The sequence below is a fragment of the Elgaria multicarinata genome, chromosome 5 (genome assembly GCF_023053635.1).
Source record: "Elgaria multicarinata webbii isolate HBS135686 ecotype San Diego chromosome 5, rElgMul1.1.pri, whole genome shotgun sequence".
In the NCBI taxonomy this organism is placed as follows: Eukaryota; Metazoa; Chordata; class Lepidosauria; order Squamata; family Anguidae; genus Elgaria; species Elgaria multicarinata.
In genome coordinates, this window is record NC_086175.1 from 21,356,344 (window position 1) to 21,374,182 (window position 17,839).

The 17,839-nt window shown below is 40.3% G+C and overlaps 1 protein-coding gene across 2 annotated transcripts; it reads right to left on the reverse strand.

Annotated features, from left to right (window-relative positions):
* Nucleotides 1–615: 615 nt before the first annotated feature.
* Nucleotides 616–16,563, reverse strand: COMMD6 (COMM domain containing 6). Of its 2 annotated transcripts, XM_063126004.1 has the most exons (7): nt 16,486–16,557; nt 14,284–14,342; nt 8,122–8,187; nt 7,950–8,026; nt 6,481–6,649; nt 4,181–4,333; nt 616–1,953 (listed from the first exon to the last, which is right to left on the reverse strand). In XM_063126004.1, exons 1-7 carry the CDS (start codon nt 16,520–16,522, stop codon nt 1,903–1,905), a joined length of 612 nt encoding a protein of 203 aa, XP_062982074.1. In that variant the 5' UTR covers nt 16,523–16,557; the 3' UTR covers nt 616–1,902. The 2 variants fall into 2 exon arrangements, with proteins under 2 accessions (XP_062982074.1, XP_062982075.1); XM_063126005.1 differs by lacking the exons at nt 6,481–6,649; nt 8,122–8,187 and having other exon boundaries at nt 7,950–8,056; nt 16,486–16,563.
* Between the last annotated feature and the right edge of the window lie 1,276 nt (nt 16,564–17,839).

The following is a 17,839-nucleotide window of genomic DNA, read 5'->3' on the forward strand; positions in this document are numbered from 1 at the left end:
AGCCCCCAACAATCTGCTCTGGAAAGTCTCCCCAACCCTCCTGAGCAGGACCAATGCTGCCATCATGCAGAGTGAGGCAGCTGCCTCAGATAGCTGATGCTGCAGGGTGTAGAACAGCAGTTCTCAACCTGTGGGTCGGGACCCCTTTGGGGGTCGAATGACCCTTTCACAGGGGTCGCCTAAAACCATCGGAAAACACATATTTCCGATGGTCTTCGGAAACTGTATTGACTAAACTATGTCATGTATCATCTTTTGTATTATTAAAGCTATTGTTATGTATTATTTTCATTAGCAAACCATCCCATGACAATGGATCGTGTAGAGAAGAACGAAAATAATTTTATGGTTGGGGGTCACCACAACATGAGGAACTGTATTAAAGGGTTGCGGCATTAGGAAGGTTGAGAACCACTGGTGTAGAACAACAGTGAGATGTTGGAAGGCAGAGCAGTGCAGCTTGCCCTACGCCTCCTAGTCTGCTGTCCTCAAGGGCACAGAGATTGACTCCAAGCCAAGGCTTTCCTCCAGTGAGTTGGAAATATTCCTTCTCACACTTGTGCAAAATTCCACAGAACTCTATGGGTTGTTGGGTTATTTGAAAGTTGCTTCCCCCTTAAGCAAGCCATGTCTCCTGGATCAGGATGACACAGCAAGCTGCAGCCAGGTGAGTAATTATGCAAATAGTGCCCAGCACGCACCATGGTTTATTTAGCCTACAATGATCACCTCAACAAGGTCTACTTGTCAATATATACTAATAACAATATTCACCACTATGAGCCACTCAGAGGTTGTATAGTGGCAGCTAAGGCTGCTTAGCAAGGAAAATTCCTATAAGTTTGCAGCAAGGTAAGATACCCATGGCAAAGGAAGAGCAAATGAACTAGTGACTCCTACATGGTGACACTAGTAATGAGACCACACCTATGGAAGGAGGACAGCAAACAGGGACTAGTCTTTAGCCATAAAAACATGATAGTCTCTAAACTTAAGTGCTGGATCAGTTTTCACTGCTCATCCCAGGACTAGTTTGGAAGGAAACACACAGACTATAAATCAGGAAATAAGACAGCAGCCAACTTAACAAGCATTCTGCAGTAGATTCAATGTTATTTTTAATAGTCTATACATAAACTGGCTGGCCTGAATCTGAAAGACCTGTATGCAGGGGGAGGCAGAGAATTTCCCCTTCCAGGTTCAGCCCGCTTGCACCACACTGAATGCCACTCTGATTTCAGAGGAAAGGCTCCCTGATTTTCAGGATCGGATTTTCAGGGGCACAAGGGCCTGAAGTAGAAGGGACAGCCTAAAAAGCCTTGTGCATGCATGGAAAACCACTCTCATCCCTTTCAGTCTAACTTACTGTGTGAAATACATACGGCAGCAGAGAAGTACACTCTCATGAGCAGGCGTAAGATTAATAAAGGGAGTGACCCAAAAGGCAGTAGACATTCATAGGAATAAAGATGCAACAACATTTTCCACAACTGAACTAATTGGGTTAATTATTTTTTAATAGAATACATTAGACAATGGAATGTTGGCTTCTAGAATGTGTGGCATCTCATTTTTCATAGGTTAACATACTAAACATATATTATACACCCCTGGTTTGTGTGTGTGTGTGTATATATATATAGATACACACACACACAGTACTATAATTTTGACAGCAGACTTCTACATATAAGAAGAAGTTCCATCAACAAAAATATTTGTTTTATAGTGGTTGTGGGTCTTCAGAAGTTCTTCCAAACAGGAACAATCTAGCAGTAGGACAAGTCATGAAGAAACTGAGATAATGACAATCTTCCATACCTTTCCTTAACAAAAAACGTTAAGTTTTACAGGCAAGATGAAAATGCCTCGCTTGGTTTAAATAAACTGCCCAAATGCTGTTCAAACTGTCTCAAGAACAATTGCCATTTCCTTGAACTGGTTGTAGAAGTTCTAAAATGGAAAACAAAAATAAAAGCACATAAATATTTTGCAACGGGACCATGAATATAAAGGCTTCAGTGTTTGGTTTGAATGTGCAAGTTCAAATTCCCACTCACATGCACCCTTGTGTCCTTCAGCCTCTCACATAGGAAGGAATTCCCAAGCTGTCTCTTTATGGAGCCAACCATGATGTAAAGTTATGTCTGCATTTGCTTTTTCAAGTTTACCTCAAACAACTAGGTTTGCAATCCCATTTTTGTCATGGTTGTGAAAAATGGGTTAGGGTCTGCCATAATCAGTGAAACTGCAGATGCAGATATAACAGTGTGTTGTGGTTAGTTCTGAAGACGGAACCCACGTGCACCACAGAGGAAAAGAAAGTATAGAAGCCTGCAGGACACTCCCCAAACGTATCAAGCTCTTATATAACAGTGAACATGTTTACTGCCATAATGTATGTGGGAAGAAGCCACTGCAAAATTGCCAGTCCTGGCTCTTTGATATACTGTATATATTCACCTGTAGAATACATACATTTATAGAATACAATATGTGGAGAACACCACTTTGTGTTAATTGTCTTTAATTGGGACCAGAACTGTCATTTGAGGCACAGGTGAGCTCAGTGGCAAAGAGCACCTTTTATCAGCTTAGGCTGATATACCAACTGCGCCCTTATCTGGACAGAGATAGCCTAGCTACAGTTATCCATGCTCTGATAACCTCTCATTTGGATTACTGCAATGCATTATACATGGGGCTGCCTTTGAAAATGGACCGGAAACTTCAGCTGGTACAAAACAGGGCAGCACGTTTACTAACAGGGACTGGCCGTCGAGATCACATTACGCCAGTCCTTCTACAACTTCATTGGCTGCCAGTCCACATCCGGGCCCAGGCCTGATTCAAAGTGCTGGTATTAACATTCAAAGCCCTAGGCAGTTTGGGGCCAGGTTATTTGAAGGAACGCCTCCTCCCATATGTACCTGCCCGGACCTTAAGATCATCCACAGGGGCCCTTCTCCGTAAGTCCCTGTCAAAGGAAGTGAGGCAGGTGGCTACTAGAAGGAGGGCTTTCTCCGCTGTGGCACCCTGGCTGCAGAACAAGCTCCCCAGAGAGTTCGCTTGTCACCTACATTGTTTTCTTTCCGTCGCCAGCTGAAGACCTTTTTATTTTCTCAGTAGTTTAACACCTAATTTAACTTAAATTTAAACTTTGCGGTTTTAATCCCATATTTTAACTTACATTAATTTTTGCTGTGTAGTTTTGTGCTGGTTGTGCTTTTTATATTGTATTTATGTTTTAAATTTGTTGGTTGTTTTTATGCTCTTCATGGTTTTAATTTTTGTGAACCGCCCAGAGAGCTTCGGCTATTGGGCGGTATAAAAATGTAATAAATAAAAGAAAAGAAAAGAAAATATATAAGCATTGAAATGCAGTTTATATGCACATCTGAACAATGTGATGGACAAAACAGCTCTCAGCTATAAATAGCTCAATGGAAATCTTTAGCATAGTTTGTTCCTTCAACTTAATGCATCTCCTAAGGGGGTTCCTGAAAATAAGGGTGCTAACTACACCTTTTGTATTTTGGGAAAGCTAGCAGAATGCCTGCATTATGGCAGAGGTGGGTGTGGATGTAGTGTGGATGGAGAGCTCACACATCACAAGAGACTCCTACGGATAGATTTAATACTCTTCATACAAAATGCACAGAGACACACAAATAAGCTGACAAATGACACATAAACTTTAACAACTATTCCTTGGACTGGATGTTGATCTCCCAAGGACACACGCTCAGCTGCATCAAGAACCATTGTTAATTTGGTATCTCTAACATCTGAAAAGCCAGAAATAGCAAATGCAAACAAAAAGCCATCAAGATAGGCAAATAAATGTGTTTTGTTAGTAGAGTACAATACAACAAAGAGAACATCTAATGCATTACATTTCAACAAGTTCCATTGTCTTGGGTTTATAGTGATTATATTTCCCCAGTTCTGGAACTTTTAAGTTAATATGGAAGTTAATTCAACTGGAAGTGTGATGCATTTACTAACATTTACTTAATAAGCACCATTTCAAATGTTCAACAATAGTGAATATTTTGTTGTTTCCTGTAGCATTTGCTTCGTTAATTGATTCTCTGTTCTGTGGTAGCCAATCAGTGCTGAATTGGAACAAGTACCAACCTTTACAAGAGCTTAAGCTATATGAAGGCCGACTACAAACCTGAAATTGTGGGACTGTCATTTCAAATGTTTTGCTTGTGATGTGTCCTGAAGCATCTGCTACTTTTACAGCCATGGTAATGTAAGGGGATTTCAAAGATTTACAGCTGTCCGAGCTGACTGCCATCCCCAGCTTCCACTGAAAATCCATAAGCTGCAGAACAAAAACAAACATTTCAGACACTCACTGTTGAACCACATGCCGGGGCAACAGAGTCCTTTGGCAGTGGCAGAATAAATAGTGGCATGTTCAAACGCAGCACCAAATCATGGTTTGGCCTTCCATGAACAAGACTTGGGATTATATACTTCCTCTACTCCTCACATGCTCAGATTGTCTTATCTATCTCCGGATTCACAGCAAACCAAATGTTGCAAATTCAGATGTAGCTGTGAAGCAAGCTTCCATGTATTTTTGGAAAACAACGTATATGCTACTAGAATTTACTACTAAGACATTCCTCAATAAAATTAGTTTGATATATAAACCAGTGGATTTCAGCCTTTGTATCTTAAGGGAATACTTTCCATAAACGGTCATTAGCTGAGGAACCCTTGCACGTTGCAGAGGATTCTGGGGTACGGGCTCAGTATACACTGGATACTAACTAAGCCTGTTGGACCTCTCCATTGCTGTGCATGAGCAGAATGCACTATTTAGAACAGGGATGATGAACCTCTGGCATGTGGGCCTAATCCAGCCAGCAGAGGTTACCTATCTGGCCTGCGGAGACTCCTTGGATTCCTCCCAGGGGCGGGGCTCGGTATTGTCATGGAGATGACAGTGCATGAAGCCGGGGATTCAAACGGTGCTGCGAGAACATATCCAATATTTGCCTGCAAGTTATCCTGGACAGAGAAAAGTCAGCAGAGGAGGGAAAAGTGTCCTTCGGGGAAATTTGGCCATAATTACTGATCTTCTGGTTGTGCAACCTGATACAACTTATCAGGAAGTCCAAAGTTCCTTGAAACATAGTTTGAAATCCACTGCTATATGTCTACATTCCTCATACAACTTAGATGTGTTTCCACAAAGCTTAGAACCTGTTCCTAAAACCACTTAGTTTAACTAGGCAATATCTTCAGTTCACTGAACTATGTCCTTAGCAAATTTCCATGGCATCCTATATCCCAGGGCCTACAATACCTTTTCTGGATCCCAGAGCCATTTACTTCCAGCTTCAGTTTATAGAGCTCTTCTCCATTTGCAAAGATGCTTTTTTATGCCAAACAAACACCTATCCTGCTCGTTTACTATGCTGAACCAGGAAACATGCTGCCATAAAGATCAGAAGGATCTTGAATCATATGCCACAAAATGGCGGTCTCATATCTCACACTGAGCCCATCCAGGCAGTCAATCCATCCTAGGGCAAACACTTTGCCAAGTGTTCTACCTGCCAAGTGGCAAGCAGAATTTGACTACACATTTGGTACAACTGTGTGGTAAAATCGAGTGCAGGATAGGTGCACTTGAAAAGAAAACCTGTTTCATTGAGGTGCAGAAGTCAAACCTAGAGTGACCACAGAGACTAAAAATCCATCCTACCAGCCAAATCTCTATAGGGCATACCAGATTTTATGGCCCTGATTTCAATTCATGGGGTGGGGGGGAACTATGATGAATGTGTAGTATCTTTGAAGGATCTCCAAGACCTCTGATATTAAGCCATTTAAGGCACAATCCTATGCAAGTTTAGACAGAAAATAGTCCTATAAGTCCCAGTGTTCCCCAGGAGTTGTAGGACCTTTTCTCTGTCTAAATGTTCATAGGATTGCAGCTTTTGAGAATTATTTTTAAGCTGCAGACAGAAACCCCATCCAGGCATCATGTATAGGGGACAAGATGCATATAAGTACACCTGCTGTGCCAGTATGCCACATGCCCGGCTAGCTTAGAGACCTTTGCACACAGAGCATAAAGGTCTGCAAAAGGGCTTGTAAGCACATTAGCCTGGACGTACATACATAGCTCCCACGATCAGTATCCCTGCTTAAAGGTACAGCTTCATCAATATACAGTAAATGCCTATTAACAGGACACAAAACATTTCTTAACAGACTTGGGTTTAGGTAACATAGTTTTGCTGTAATCACAAGTATTTAGCTGTTACTAGTTTGTTCAACTTTTAGAAGACTGAACTTAGAAAGCACTATTATAGAACGTAAGGATTTTACTTCTACAAATAAAAATTGGCAGGCAACATCTCTTGGAAATAACTATACCCTCATCATTTTACTTCACAAAGCTCAACAAAAGGAGGCTACTGCAGTGAGAACTTCCATAAAAATGAAGTTTACCTGTCCGACAGCTGCTATATTTTTTCCATCTGCTGACATTATGATGGAGCTGCCTTGTTCATTCCATACGTGCCGAATAACTTGTACAGCTTGCTTTGGCAGAGTACTGACTGAACTCCCTAATCTGGTGGAGAGTTCTTCTGATGAGAGTTTATTTTTTGCTGCCGTGCTATACAAAAATGACACAGAGAGAGAGAGAGAGAGAGAGAGAGAGAGAAGGCGGACTCTTACCTATTAGTTTTTAAATAGAAAAGAACGGACTTTTATTTTGCTTTTCCCCAGAGAGACTGCCATAAGCACTAGTTTTAAAAAAACATTACAGAGGAGATATTTTATTGTCTATCATTTTGCAGTCCACTCTTTCTCCACTGAGTTCAAGACAGCCATCCTGTAGTTACCCTATTTAACCTGCAAAAAGACCTCCATGAAGTAGATTAAGCAGAAGTGGTTCTGCCTTGGCCCAGTCGCTTTCCATTTCAGGGAATCCGTTTTACTTTGGCACGTCTGTAAAGATGGGAAATGTGTGGCCCTCCACCAACAGACCAATGCAGAGTTTTCAACTTCCAGAAAGCCCTGCCATCATGAATGCTGGGCTGAAATTCAAAATATCTGGAAACCTACTTCCTGCCAACCTTGTTGTAGAAGATCCTGGGGCATAATTGAAAATGCTAGGCAGGTTTCACTGTTCTGCACGAACCAAGGGTACACTCTATAGTACACCAAATATTTGCCAGCAAATGCAAGTTGCAAGGAAATATCAATAATAATGGGCAGGTATCTTATGGAACTTCTCTTTGAAGAGCCACAGTTTGAAAACCACTGGCCTTGTCCACCATTTGAGTAGGAATTAGAATTTATGACTACCTGGTCCATAACCTGTTGGTAGAACACATACTATACAGACACAGGTATTTTAAATTAAACATGTCTCAGTTAGGAGAGCTTACATTCTTTAGCCTTCTAATTTTTGTTTATGTATAGGGGATCATTTTCTATTGAAGAGCATTCAGTCTTGCGAGTACTCAACTGCAATCTGAATTGGTACAGCTCAGATTTAGCATGATTTTGCAAACTAGGCGTTCACTCACCTTTCTTCCGTTAAGAAAAAAGGGACACGAGAACTCAGAAGTTGTCTGAAAATCTTACACCATGAATTCACAATATTAAGCTAAAGGTCATCCAGTTAGGCAAAATGCACATCTGGGATTTCAACAACGTTCTCTTGAGTGAGAAAGTACATGTAAGAAATCTGGCCTATGAATTACATAAATAATTACAAAAACACAGCTCACAATACAACATAACCCCACACCCCTCAAATTGTGATATGTTCATAAGGTCAAATGTAATTGCAGAATTCATTATTCAAATGGCTTCTACTTAGCTTTTATATAGTTTCCCAGTTGATTTTTCTATGCAGAGACGAAAACAGACTATGTATTTTCAGAACAAGAGCTGGGTTTGCTTACCTGAATACAAAGGAAATGGCATTAACTACTTTTGTCAGGTCACTAACGACTATTTCAATCCCAGCGGCTTGAAATCTCTAGGCAAGAAACACAGCATATGACTGTAACTGAAGACAAATTAGAAAGCGAGTTGCCATCTGCATACAATATTACTACAAGAAATCCAGCTTACCTGACACAGTTCTACTGTATTTACAGCTGGAATCTGGCATTGCATATATTGGATAATTTGCTCGCACTGGAAAGAAAGCAGATTTCAATTGTTGTTACTTGGTAACTACTTAATTTTAAGTGTAATTTAAAAGCATATTTTTTCCTGAAAAGAAATTGTATTCCTTTGCTTTCAATGTTTATATATGAATAAAAAGGTATCAGACAAATCCATGGTTTTAGGGCAGGCCAAAAACATTTCGCCTTCTGAGGCAGAAAATCTACAATGGTGTCTGTAGCATTACCCCACAGTTCTGTTCCCTTAGGTATGTCTGGCCTTTGTATATCTAGTGAGTGCAGAATGTTGGACTGAGTGGGTGTGGCTGATGATGCTGTGAAAGGGGGGAGGAGTATAAATGGGGGAGTCTAGAGTGGGGGTGGTTGGTTGGTTAGTTGGTTGGGAGTGGGGAGTGTCAGTTAGGATTGTCAGTGGTGTGGAGAGTGAAAGGAGATAAGATTTTAAAAGACTATTACTGTTTTTATTAAAACTAGTGGATTAAGCAGGTTAACTTGAATTTAAAGTAACTAAGATATGTTAAACAAAAATAAACATTTTATTTTGTTACCTCAAACCACGTGTCTGCTTGGCTTTATCACCTGCTCTACAGTTACTATCGTAAACACCTTATATATAACCTTCAGCTTATTACATACACAGTAAAACCTTTTCAGATTGTAGCCTTTACCCTCTCATATGAGGGAAAGGTTGTGTTTTACCCTACCCTCAGGTTGTTCAAGTGGTGGCGCTTGGCTTGAGGAGGGTTTGTGTGCGTCAAGGCCTCATGTGTGAGGCCTGTGTCGTGACAGTGTCCCACTGCGGTAAGAACAAATCATTGACAATCAACCAGTTGCCAACTTCACTGTAGGAAAAGACCACCTGATGGACAACTTTCATAATGTACCTATGGATACAAATGCTAATTGGTATATTAGTTTGACAGTGCATCATATGTGTATCTACTCAAAAGTAAATCTCATTGAGTTCAATGGGATTTAGACAATTGAGCCTTAAGGCACATTTTAATAATTGGGGCTGAGAATTAAGGCCACATTTATTTTTTAGATTACTTTGCCTCTGGTGTGCTACTGTAACTAAAAATGAAAATATTAAGGACAGCATTTCCTTCTCTTGGAAGCCCTTCCAGTACCTTAAAAAATAGACCTGTATTAAAATTTTGTTATTATAGAAATCTAACCAATTAAATTCAAATGATGGTTAACTAAAATGCTTTTAATTTGCCAACAGCCCTAAATGCATCTTATAGCCACAATCAGAAGTTTTCAAAAGAACAATAGCCAGCTTATGAAAGGGAGATGTTCTGGGAGCCACAGAAGTAATTTCTTTTTAAAAAGAGACATGCTCCACAGAGGCAAAAACTTAAAAACACTTAATTCTAATGTGCAGTATTATTCTTATATCAATGAGATCAGTTAATTTACAGACGAAAACCTGAAGCTTATTCCAGAGACAAATAAATACTACTTTATATTTAATGGAAGGCCAGAGGTGTATTAACAGTGCAATCATATGCAAGTTTACTCATTCCTAAATCTCTTTGCTTTCAGTGGTTTACTCCCAGGTAATTGTGCATAGGATTACAGCCCAAGCCTTAAAGGCAGTCTAAAATATTCCAGCCACTCATGCTGCAACATGGCTCTAGACTATCATACTCTAAGGAGTGTATTTACTTAGAAACAAAACAGTCCTACATTAGCTCTGGGAAGGAAACTGAAGAACTTTGGGGCCCAGGTAGTTTTCTCATCCATCCTCCGGGTTCTTGGAAGAGGATTAGAAAGGGAAAGAAAAATACTCCGGATGAACGACTGGCTACGAAGGTGGTGCCGACATGAGAGTTTTGGATTCTGGGACCATGGGCTACGCTACTTGGAACATGCACTGCTGGCAAGGGATGGGTTGCACCTCACAAGGGCTGGAAAGAATGTGTTCAGCCACAGCATGAAGAACTTGATCAGGAGGGCATTAAACTGAATCTTACGGGGGCGGGAGACGTAAACCTTGAGGCAACAATGGATGAAGGCCAAGGCACCACAGTACAGAGAACAGCTCCAATAGTGCCCCAAAATAGTGTCCGCAACAATGTAGGAACAAAGCCAGACTATAAAACACATGGTCTTCGATGTCTATATACTAATGCCCAGAGCATGGGAAACAAACAGAACGAACTTGAACTCTTATTACATGAAGGCAAATACGACTTGATAGGTATAACTGAAACTTGGTGGGATGACTCCCATGACTGGAATATAGCAATTGAAGGATATAACTTGTTCAAAAAGAACAGAAAAAATAGAAAGGGAGGTGGAGTTGCACTTTATGTTAAAAATACCTGTCCCTGCACAGAAATGCAGGCGGATCAGACTGGGAGTCCCATTGAGAGCATCTGGATTAAAATAAATGGGGCAAGGAATAAAAAGAACATGATAATTGGAGTCTACTACCGACCACCCAATCAAGGAGAAGACGAGGACGAAACTTTTGAGAAACAAATTGCCAGTGTTTCAAGGAAGTGTGATGTAGTAGTGATGGGGGACTTCAATTACCCTGATATCTGTTGGGAGACCAATACTGCCAAAAGCGGCCCTTCCAAGAAATTCCTGACATATGTGGGTGATAACTTTCTCCTACAGAAAGTGGAGGAAGGAACTAGAGGATCGGCAATCCTTGACTTGTTATTGACTAATAGGGATGACTTAGTGGATAAAGTGGCAGTTACGGGAACTCCGGGGGGAAAGTGACCACGTCATACTTGAATTCTTGATTATGAAGGAGACAAAAGTTGAGTGTAGGCATACACGTACTCTGGATTTTAGGAAAGCTGATTTTAATAAACTCAGAACTATTATAACTAAGGTCCCATGGCAAATGAGCCTAATGAGAAAAGGAGTGCAGGATGGGTGGGAGTATTTAAAAAAGGAAATTTTAAAGGCACAGTTACAAACAATTCCAACAAGGAGAAAAGATAGAAGACAACAGAGGAAACCAATGTGGCTCCACAAAAAGCTTAGAGATGACCAGAAAACAAAAAGGGATACATATAGGAAGTGGAAGGAAGGCCAGGCTACAAAAGAAGAGTACAGACAAGTGGCACAGAAGTGCCAAAATGGCATCAGGAAGGCTAAAGCTCAGAATGAGCTGAGATTAGCCAGGGATGCTAAAAGCAATAAAAAGGCTTTCTTCAGATACGTGAGTAGTAAAAGACAGAGGAAAGAAATGGTGGTTCAACTGCTTAATGAGGATGGCAAATTGATAACAGATGACAAAGAAAAGGCTGAAGTGCTCAATTCCTACTTTGCCTCAGTCTTCTCACAAAAGCGGGTCTATGACCCCCCTGGAAAAAGTGAAGCAGAAGTTGAGGGGGCAGGATTACAGTTTGAGATTGATAAACAAATGGTCAAAGAACACCGAATTTCCTTGAATGAGTTCAAATCTCCAGGGCCCGATGAACTGCATCCTAGAGTAATGAAGGAGCTAGCGGAAGAACTCTCAGAAACTTTGTCTATTATCTTTGCAAAATCATTGAAGACGGGCGAGGTGCCGGACGACTGGAGGAGTGTTAACGTTGTCCCTATTTTTAAAAAGGACAAAAAGGAGGAACCTGGGAACTACAGACCAGTCAGTCTGACATCCATCCCTGGGAAAATTCTGGAGCAAATTATAAAGAAGTCAATCTGTAAACATCTTGAAATCAATGCGGTGATCACTAGAAGCCAACATGGATTTGTTAAGAACAAGTCCTGTCAGACAAATTTGATCTCATTTTTTGATAAGGTAACCTCCCTTGTGGACTGGGAATGCTGTGGACGTCATATAACTTGACTTCAGCAAAGCTTTTGACAAAGTACCACGTGACATTCTGATTAACAAACTAGCTAAAAGTGGGCTAGATGGAACAACTATTTGGTGGATTCACAGTTGGCTACAGAATCGGACTCAAAGAGTACTTATCAATGGAACCTTCTCAAACTGGGGAGAGGCAACGAGTGGGGTACCGCAGGGCTCAGTCCTGGGCCCAGTGCTCTTCAACATTTATATTAATGATTTGGACGAGGAAGTGCAGGGAACGCTTATCAAATTTGCAGACGATACAAAATTGGGTGGGATAGCTAATACCCTGGAAGACAGAAACAAACTTCAAAGTGATCTTGATAGGCTGGAGTGCTGGGCTGAAAACAACAGGATGAAATTTAACAGGGATAAATGCCAAGTTCTACATTTAGGAAATAGAAACCAAATGCACAGTTACAAGATGGGGGATACTTGGCTCAGCAATACTACAAACGAGAAGGATCTTGGAATTGTTGTAGACTGCAAGCTGAATATGAGCCAACAGTGAGATATGGCTGCAAGAAAGGCAAATGCTATTTTGGGCTGCATTAATAGAAGTATAGCTTCCAAATCACGTGAGGTACTGGTTCCTCTCTATTCGGCCCTGGTTAGGCCTCATCTAGAGTATTGCGTCCAGTTCTGGGCTCCACAATTCAAGAAGGATGCAGACAAGCTGGAGCGTGTTCAGAGGAGAGCAACCAGGATGATCAGGAGTCTGGAAACAAAGCCCTATGAAGAGAGACTGAAAGAACTGGGCATGTTTAGCCTGGAGAAGAGAAGATTGAGGGGAGACATGATAGCACTCTTCAAATACTTCAAAGGTTGTCACACAGAGGAGGGCCAGGATCTCATCTCGATCCTCCCAGAGTGCAGGACATGGAATAACGGGCTCAAGTTAAAGGAAGTAAAAAGAAGGCAAAGGTAGAACCAGGCAATCTTCAAAACGGAATATTTACAAAAGTTTATTTACAGTGCCAAGGTGCCGCCTACGTGTTTCGAACGCAAACTGCGCTCTTCCTCAGGGCTGTAATCTAAAAAATAAATTAAAAAGTCCTTTGAATCATAATATTTACAATTAGAGACGTTTTACAAGTTTATGTACCTTAAAAATACTTTAAAAAACTTATGTATATCCAGACATACAAATTGTAATCAAAAGGTGTAATACATCATCATTCAGTTAATTAAAGTATATATGCAAAAATATACCAACCAGGAGTAAATATCTACGTTACAAATGCAAACATCAAAGTTTACTTACAGAGTTCGTTAAGTTGTCTGCAGAACGCTGCTAGACTGACATACTAAAAGAGGTGAGATTTATAGGGAGGGAAAAGAGACCTTGACAACTAATTGGAAACAAATGTTTCTTATAACAGTGCCGATAATTCCAAAGACTCATTGAGGCCGGATGGGCTGATAGTACTGAGCCTGATAATCCATCTGGCCTCTCTTTCTAAAAGGATCCTATCAGATTTATTCTTGATTATTTCTATGACCCAGAATGATAGATCTTTTAGTTGATGTGATTTCTCTTTCCAATGGTGAACTAAAAGATCAACTAAAACATAAACTTGTAAAACGTCTCTAATTGTAAATATTATGACTCAAAGGACTTTTTAATTTATTTTTTAGATTACAGCCCTGAGGAAGAGCGCAGTTTGCGTTCAAAACGCGTAGGCGGCACCTTGGCACTGTAAATAAACTTTTGTAAATATTCCGTTTTGAAGATTGCCTGGTTTTACCTTTGCCTTTGGCTTCTTTTTACTCCCCCACGGGGTTTTCCTTGCTTTTGCACTACAAGTTAAAGGAAGCCAGATTCCAGCTGGACATCAGGAAAAACTTCCTGACTGTTAGAGCAATGCAATGGAATCAGTGACCTAGGGAGGTTGTGGGCTCTCCCACACTAGAGGCCTTCAAGAGGCAGCTGGACAACCATCTGTTAGGGATGCTTTAGGGTGGATTCCTGCATTGAGCGGGGGTTGGACTCGATGGCCTTGTAGGCCCCTTCCAACTCTGCTATTCTATGATTCTACCCAGCATGCCCTGGCCAGCCTGGCTGGGGCATGCTACGAGTTGTATGACTTTTTTTCTGTCTAAAAATGCATAGGATAGCACCCTAAGGCAACATTGTAATTTGATCCCTTGTTTTTCATTCATGGAATTAGCTGCACAACAAAAAGATTAGGAAGAGAATTACAAAGTGAGATTCAAAATATAGTAAGGCTGGTATAACGCAAGTAATTAAAAAAGGAAACACAGACAAATGTTACTTACTAGCTCTGCCAACAGGTCCTGTGGTATTGTTTTAATTATGTCAACTGTGTTGCCAAAATCTACAAAATAAAATATATTCCGCAGTGGTGAATATACAGCTTTGCAAATTATACAACATAGAAAGGATTTTATTTGACTTTCATACTTAAACTGATTTTTATGTCTGCTAGAACTTATTCTAGCAGACATAAAATTAACGTGCATCTTCAAGAGCTATTTGCAAAAAAGGATACAAAGGCTATCTATCCAGATTTTCTAATAACTACCTTTTTAAAAAATGGCATCACAGGATAGAGAAGTACTTGTCTGAACTAAATCCATCCCTTTGCAGGGCATTCACTGCCCTGCACTGCCAGACAATGAAATTTGAATTTTTTGGAGGGCAGATTCAAGAAAATCCCCACAGATCAGCGCCTACGCATCTGCAGCAGCCAATGAGTAGAGGACACCAGACACTATATGCTACACCGTAAACTGTATGAAACACCTAGGAAAAATATTTAGAGAAGCTCTTAAGGGTGATTCCTACCCTCAGTGATATAGATAAGGGCAAATATCTGCTGTCCAGTACAGACAGGTTGTAATGTGAATTTTAGACAAATTCATGCAGCCTTCCTAGAGATGTAAGGTTCCACTTGTATGTGCATGTATGTTTTAATATTTTATAATGTTTTATATATATATTTAATATATGACACACTTTTATACTCTGCATAATTTTTGTGTACTTGTTTGGATAAACCTGTATTTGATTACCTTCAATAATTCTTTTTATTCATATTTTTCTCTCTTTTGCTATTAGATATACTTACCCTACATTTACATTACTAATGTCAACAAAAGAATTAATAAAGAGGTAGGTTTTTTACTCATTAACTGCAGAAAAAATGATAAATATCTGGAAGTAAATAAAGCATATCCTACACAACTGCAGTTAGTAAATGGTGGAATATAACAAAATACTGAAATATGTTATGCAGAAAGGTATATTCAGAAATATATCAACAAATTGAGAGTATCTGTTTAGTCCAACAGGAAAAACACACAAAGAGAAACTGTACAGTAATACCTTCTTAGGACAGATTAAACGGTGACAAAATAGTGAAAACCCTTTTAACTTTCTGTTACACAGACTCAGAAACGGAGATGAGAGACAGCCAACGTAATTGTTGTTAGATTTGTTTTACTTCGTCATATTTTGTATTGGACGATTTTGGTGATGATAAATTTATCCTTTATTTTGGTACAATAAACATATCATTGACACGGAGAAAAAGATTTTTAAAAATTTAGTATTAAAAATTAAATTCTCTTGCCAATACCCGAGTTTTTCATCTTCAAAGCTGCATACATGATCTTGTATGTATTTTTACAACAAAAAACAAGAGAAAGTATAGATAATGCACAAAAGAGTGATCAGACATAGTTACAAGCCATTTTGCCCTACTTCTATGACCGCATCATCAAAACTACGCACATTGCCCATAGTTACATCACCTGCCCATAGTTACATTACTGTTCTTATTACTATGATTATTCTCTTATTTCTGTTTTGTGAACCCCTTCCCCCCTTCATATGTTTTAAATGTGATTTTACAATGTAAGCCTCTAGGCAGGGTATTGCTGTTTTATTTGTATATTTTGTACAGCACCAAGTACATTGTTGTTGCTATATAAATAAATTACAATAATAATAAATACTTAAACTAACGCAACCGTTTCCTGAACTGCCACCCTCTATAGACAAAGGGCTGCGTCTAATGTTAGTCTGCTTAGAGTAGACCCATTGAGAAAAAATAGGGTGACCATAGGAAAAGGAGGACAGGGTTCCTGTATCTTTAACAGTTGTAAAGCAAAGGGGATTTCAGCAGGTGTCATTTGTATGTGTGTAGCAGGTGGTGAAATCCCCTCTTCATCACAACAGGTAAAGCTGCAGGAGCCCTGCCCTCGCAATCTGTTACAAAAGAGGGCAGGGCTCCTGCAGCTTTAATTGTTGCGATGAAGAGGGGATTTCACCAGGTGCTGCATGCATAAAAATGACAACCGCACCCTATGCACGTTTACTCAGAAGTAGGTCCGATTAGGTTCAATAAGGGCTTACTCCCAGGTAAGTAGCAACCGGATTCCTTGCTTTTCTACTAAGAAGCTCCAGCGTGCTTCTGCTACAGACTCCTCCCCGACTCAGCTTCTCCCCAAACTCACCCCACGGTTCAATCGGCATCCCGGCAGCCATTGACATGAAAGGAGCCGCCCTCCAGGCAGCCTTCCCATATAGCACCCACCACTTTGCTACATCAGCGAACCACAGGCGGTTGCCCTGATTGGTTCGCTTGAAGCCACGCCTACCCACTTTTCCTTCGGAGTCTCTCCCGCTATCCAATCAGAGCCTGCAGTTTCCTTCCGTGCTTTCCGAGAAGGGCGGTGACGGGGTGCTCGCCTCGCCCCGCCCTCTCTCCCAAGTCTCCACTCTTGAGTTCTTATGGATGGGGTTCGTGTCAGGGGCGGGGGGAATGTGCGTGATTTTCCTCGCATGTTTACCTGGGAGTAAGTCTCGAGACCTGCTTCAGAGTCAATACGGCCCTACGAAGGAGAAGCGATGCGATTTCCTGTAGTCCTGCAGAAGAGGGAATCTAGTTCATGACTGCTTTACTCTGAAAGCCTTCAGTCTTATTTGATTTCCTAAACTGAGCACAGTCTGCCGTATGAGAGAAGCGGGTTTTCATCAGATTTTTTATTTATTTATTTATTGCATTTCTATATAGCTGGAGCTCTCTGGGCGGTTCACAAAAAATAAAAACATTCAAAGTATAAAACAACAGTATAAAACCATAATATAAAATACAATATAAAAGCTCAACCAGATAAAAAAACAGCAGCAATGCAAAATTACATATTTAAAACGCCACTTAAAATTTATTTATAGACTGTTAAAATGCTGGGAGAATAAAAAGGTTTTCTTCATCCCTGCGTGGTGCCTCTAGGACACCTCTATTAATGCTAAAATCCAAAATACACCTACATGATGGGAGTAAATCTCATTGAACAGAGTAGAATGTTTAGGATTTCATCACATAAGTATAGGATCCCTGTGCTTCTAGTCACGTTATGAATTTGGTTATAAATTGTATTTTGAAATACATAATAGTGAAACTGTGTTTCACAATTGGGCATATAACACTGGGCTAGATAAATCAAAGTTCCGGCTCTGTATAAGACTGGTTATCAAATGATTTATTCTGCAATAAATGTTACTAAGTAACTGCATACCAGTTACTAAGTAATAACTGGACATTTATTGCAGAATAAATCATTTGATAAGACCCTTCATACAATGGCACATCCCCTTTGCAGTAGTTCTTAGTTGGTACAAGGTTGTGCGTTGTAAGATACCAAGGGTGGCCGTGCCCTGCTCAGGAAACCTCTTTGGTAAGCCCAAGTATGCACTTCATGCACTACAGGTGAGATAATGAGTTGTAGCCAATGGTATCTTTTCACCAGCAGAATGGGCACTACTAGGGTGACCATATGAAAAGGACAGGGCTCCTGCAGCTTTAAC

What these genes read in the sequence shown, in the direction of transcription:
- COMMD6 (XM_063126004.1), bottom strand. Translation starts at nt 16,522, where the DNA reads ATGTCAATGGCTGCCGGGATGCCGATTGAACCGTGGG. An exon ending in ATACAGTAGAACTGTGTCAG is followed by an intron (nt 8,027 to 8,121) that starts GTAAGCTGGATT and finishes TTTCTTGCCTAG; the next exon opens with AGATTTCAAGCCGCTGGGAT. An exon ending in ATATAGCAGCTGTCGGACAG is followed by an intron (nt 4,334 to 6,480) that starts GTAAACTTCATT and finishes TTTGTTCTGCAG; the next exon opens with CTTATGGATTTTCAGTGGAA.